The following is a 4,813-nucleotide window of genomic DNA, read 5'->3' on the forward strand; positions in this document are numbered from 1 at the left end:
AGACGGCCACACCGCCAATGGCAATGCCAACCACGCTGTTGGCTGGGCTGTTGTTGTACAGGTGGTCAAGAGAAACCTGCAACGAAAAAATAAACAGGAGAGAAAGATGAAGGCAGTTATAAAAAAAGATTATGCAGGACTTACAGAAATGAAGTTTGGGTCAACCCACAACGTTACTCACCAAAAACTTTAGCAAACCAACACATGTCAAAACGTTAACATTACTAGACTTATTGTTCAGTGTTGACTGGAATATCTATATGTTGGGTTCATGGAATTGTTTGCCAGTTTGTAGAATGGGAATTCATGGTACTTATGCATGTATATATATATATATTTAAGCTAACTTCTGGACTTATCTAATTGGAACTGTCCAAACAAAAGTAATCAATTTACATCAGTAGAAGCCTTTTTCTTTTTTAACAATTTTTATCCTGAAAATCACCTGTTACTTTTGTTCTGAAGTGAAAGATGTATGAACATGTATATGAAATGGACGTGAGAGAGAGAGAGTGCCACTTATACATGAGAACATGCACATTCACTCACTCTCTCTCTTTCTCACACATGCATACGAACATACAAAAAATATGTACGCATATGTTTTCCACTTGGCTACAATAACCTTCTGGCTGCTGGTCAAGCTTTGCTTTGTTCATTATCCAATGTCCTACTGCCAATGTCTTCCATCATATCCCTGCCATAGGAAGCTGAGGGGTTGCTAGCACCTGCCCAAGGTGCCACCCTAGTCTATAGACAGAAGGAGTAACTTATTCTCCCTTTTACAGCCTGTTGTTGATGTGGGTGCCATACACACACACCCACATCTACATACACTAAACTGGGCAGTGAGGGGCTTGAACAGGTTCAATTGTACAAGTGTCACGGAACCTAAATCTCTGATGAAGTCACATGTAAGAAAAGAATTTGGACATAGCAAGAAAATCCATGGAAAAGCTTAATTCTAGACCAGCAAAGATGTCCCAACTAAGTGAGAAACAAGGCTAGTGCAAATGCTCATTTGGCCAATGAGCTTTTATGGTTACAAAGCATGGGCTCTGGACAAATTTGAAGAGAACATACTCAATGCGTTTGAAATGTGGAGATGTGTAGGAGAATGTTACGAGTCCTTTACAAAGATCGTCAGACAAATGAATGAGAATGAGTGAGAACAAGGAGGTGAAAGATGACAACTCCTAAACATTGAGAAAGAACAAAAGCTTATCTATTATGGCCTTATTCAAAGAAGTAGAGGCTTGGAAAACATAATCATGGAAGGAAGAGGCAAGCAAAGAATGCAACGAATGGACAATATCAGGGGAATGGTTGGACAAGAATATGGAAAACGTGCAATTAATCACAATGACATTCATTATTGTATCATCAATGCACTGCAGGCGTGTGATACACAATGATGACAATACATACAAACACACACATGTATACATACCCACACAAACAAACATACATACATACGCAAACATACAGGAGGGGGGTGCTAAAAAGTTCCTGGCTTCAAGGGTATCGTGAAAGAACTGGTTGGAGGCCCAACCACCTCAAGTTCTTTTACAGGGCTTAGGAAACCTGAAGGACCACTGCAATAAGTGTGTGAATCTGAAAGGGGGAATATGTTGAATAAAATCATAATTAACCGATCCTCCTGAATTTTCTTTTACCTAAAGCCAGGAACTTTTCAGCACCCACCTCACATATACACACACACATAAACGCATATACAAAGCATGTATATATATATACATAGTTATCGATATAGGTAAGAATAAAAAGGCCGTACCTGCTCAGCGATGAATGGTTGCTGACCAGAGTGAGCGTGGTACTTGGGACGATTTTGCTGAACATGTTCATGCGCTGCATGTTCAATATAAGTAGGACGTTCATCTTCTATGGACTCAGAGTCAAAGATGGGAGGTCTCTCCTCCAACAGCTGCTGCTGCTGCTGCTGTGATGGTTGTTGTTGTTCTGGTTGTTGTTCCTGCTGTTGTTCTTCTGGCTCGTCTGGTTCAGCTTTGGTTGGTTTAACCTTGTCGTCAATCTCAGTCACAGCTTCTGATTACAACAAACAATAAATAAGGCACTTTTTTTTTGTGTGATAAGGAGACAGGGGACTTGAGACCAAATTTTAAAAAACCCAACACTTTATTCGACATTCCCAGAAATTCTTACTGAGAAATATCAAAACACAGTTTTTAAAATAAACTTATTTTCCCCCTAAACTGGTGACAGTATTAAATGATATGACAGGGGCCAAAGATACTGTCAAGTTCAGTAGTACTTAACTTTTTTAATATTTGATGTTTATCTTTTACTTGCTTCAGTCATTTGACTGGGGCCATTCTGGAGCACTGCCTTTAGTCAAACAAATTTTTTGTAAGCCTAGTACTTATTCTATTGGTATTTTTTATTGAACTGCTAGGTTATGGGGACATAAACACACTGACTTCTTCCAGTTTCCGTTGACCAAATCCACTCACAAGGCTTTGGTTGGCCTGACGCTATAGTAAAAGGCATTTGCCCAAGGTGCCACACAGTGGGACTGAACCTGGAACCATGTGGTTGGTAAGCAAGCAAACAACTTACCACACAGCCGCTAATGTGGCAACAATGACATTATCAGCAACTGTGACAACAGTGACACCCATTCAGCCTCAGTTGCCATGCAAACCACAACACCACCTGACCTCAGTTACCATAGCAACCAGATCATTATCTGGCCTCGGCAATCACAGCAACCCCAACACCATGCAGCTTCAGTTGTCTCACATCCCAAAACTTACCGTCATCATCATCATCGTCGTCATCAGAATAATCCTCGGATTTCTCATTTTCAGCAGGGGTCTCTTCTGGAGCAGGGTCTTCATGAAGGAGGTACTTCATGGAGTTAGCATTAATTCCTTGGAATTTAGCCAAAAATTGTTCTGCAAAATTAAAGAGGACAAAAGAATTGAAAAGGTGGAAGAAGAAGAAAACAAAGACAGTTGGCTGGAGACATCTGAACAGAATTCCCACCCTAAATATAATATAAAACATTATAGGTTGTAATAAAAATAATTCATTCTAATTTTGATACAAGGCCAGAAATTTTTGAGGGGAGAGGCAAGTTGATTACACTGACTACAGTACTTGACTGGTACGTTATTTTATCAACTCCATAAGGACGAGAGGTAAAGTTGACTTAAGTGGGATTTGAACTCCGAAGATAAAGAGCTAGAATGCCACAAAGTATTGATGATGAATTCCAATATTTTAAATCTGGGTTTGTCCCCGTTAACTGGGGTGGTCAAATCTCTCTCACTCTTACAGCAACCGCTCTCACATCATCTCGCCATCTTGCCCAGTTTTGAGTATCCTCCCTCCTCAAGCCAACCCTTCCAATCTCCTCCTCCACCTGTCCCCTCCATGTTTCCTTTGGTCGACCTTGCTTTCACGGTTTATTCACTTTAAACTCAAGCACTCTCCTCAGAACATGATCCTCATCCCTCCTCAACACGTCCATACCACTGCACACCATTTGCCCCTGCCAGCTTTTCCACTGATTCCTCCAACCCCAGCATCCCCATCAAGTCCTCAGCCCTCCTTTTATCCAATAGTTTCACACACAACACATTGCTCTCTCGGTCCTTCTCAAAATTGTCATCTTGCTTTCCCGCAGACTCCCATACAGCATTGCAGATCTCACTTGAATAATAACCCTTTCTATTATGGACACAGGACATAAAGGCCTGAAATTTGGAATGGTGAGGTAGTTGATTACATTGAAAGGATGAAGAGCAAAGTTGACCACAGCAGAATTTGAACTCAAAACTTAAAGAAGGACAAACTGCTGCTAAACTTCTTGTCCAGCATGCTAATCACTCAGCCAGTTCGCAGCCTTAACAATAATAATAATAATCCTTTCTATTAAAGGCACAAGGCCGGAAATTTTGAGGAGGAGACTAGTTGATTATATCGTCCCCAGTGTTTCACTGGTACTTAATTTATCAACCCCAAAAGGATGAAGGGCAAAGTCAACCTCGGTGGAATTTGAACTCAGAACTTGAAGGACGAAATACCACTAAACATTTTGCCTGGCATGCTAAAGATTTTGCCAATTCACTACTATAATGATAATAATAATTAGTTTTAAATTTGGCACAAGGCTAGAAATTTTGTGGGGAGAAGGATAAATGATTGTATTAACCCCAATTCTCTACTGGTACTTGTTTTATTGACACCCCAACAAAGATGAAAGGCAAAGTTCACCTCTGCACAATTTGAGCTCAAAAAATATAAGAAGAAACACAACCAAACATTTTGTCTGAAGTTCAACAAAGTCAATCCGTGTTTTATTACATATTGCACTCTACTTCTTCTTCTTCTTGTATAATGATGATAATAAAAATAGATAGAAGATATTAAAACCTGTTTTAGCAGGACGGGAAACTTACCAACTTTGGGTCGTACCTGACGGTCGACTTCAGAGTCTCTCTTGAGCCAATCAATCATACGACGGATTCGTTCATCAATGAGGTTCAAGTGTTCAATGACACGCTCTCGGATGTTGCTTGCTTCCTTTGGATCAGTGTCGTGCAAGTGTTGGTAGTGTTTGATGGCATGGGTGCGGTCCTTCTGTTCCACTCTGATGTAGGCGATAGCAGTCTTCTCAATCCTGCGGACCTGTTGTTTTGGAAGATAAGAGGAGGATTAAGGACAACTGCAGAGGGACTGAAGACGGCGAGACTGAGGGGCGACGACGGAGGGATTCGGGATGACATTATATAGATGGATTAAAGGATATGACAGTTTGGTGGATTGA

The 4,813-nt window shown here is 40.7% G+C and overlaps 1 protein-coding gene across 1 annotated transcript in view; it reads right to left on the reverse strand.

Annotated features, from left to right (window-relative positions):
• The window catches only part of LOC106870068 (amyloid-beta precursor-like protein), a 99,432-nt gene that overhangs the window by 3,630 nt on the left and 90,989 nt on the right, over positions 1 to 4,813 (reverse strand). Inside the window, exons 8-11 of the mRNA XM_014916039.2 lie at positions 4,446 to 4,674; positions 2,796 to 2,936; positions 1,796 to 2,067; positions 5 to 76 (exon numbers count right to left, since the gene is read on the reverse strand). Coding sequence (XP_014771525.1) covers positions 5 to 76; positions 1,796 to 2,067; positions 2,796 to 2,936; positions 4,446 to 4,674 — 714 coding nt within the window. The remainder of the gene's footprint in view (positions 1 to 4; positions 77 to 1,795; positions 2,068 to 2,795; positions 2,937 to 4,445; positions 4,675 to 4,813) is intronic.

This window comes from Octopus bimaculoides, chromosome 20 (genome assembly GCF_001194135.2).
Source record: "Octopus bimaculoides isolate UCB-OBI-ISO-001 chromosome 20, ASM119413v2, whole genome shotgun sequence".
NCBI lineage: Eukaryota > Metazoa > Mollusca > Cephalopoda > Octopoda > Octopodidae > Octopus > Octopus bimaculoides.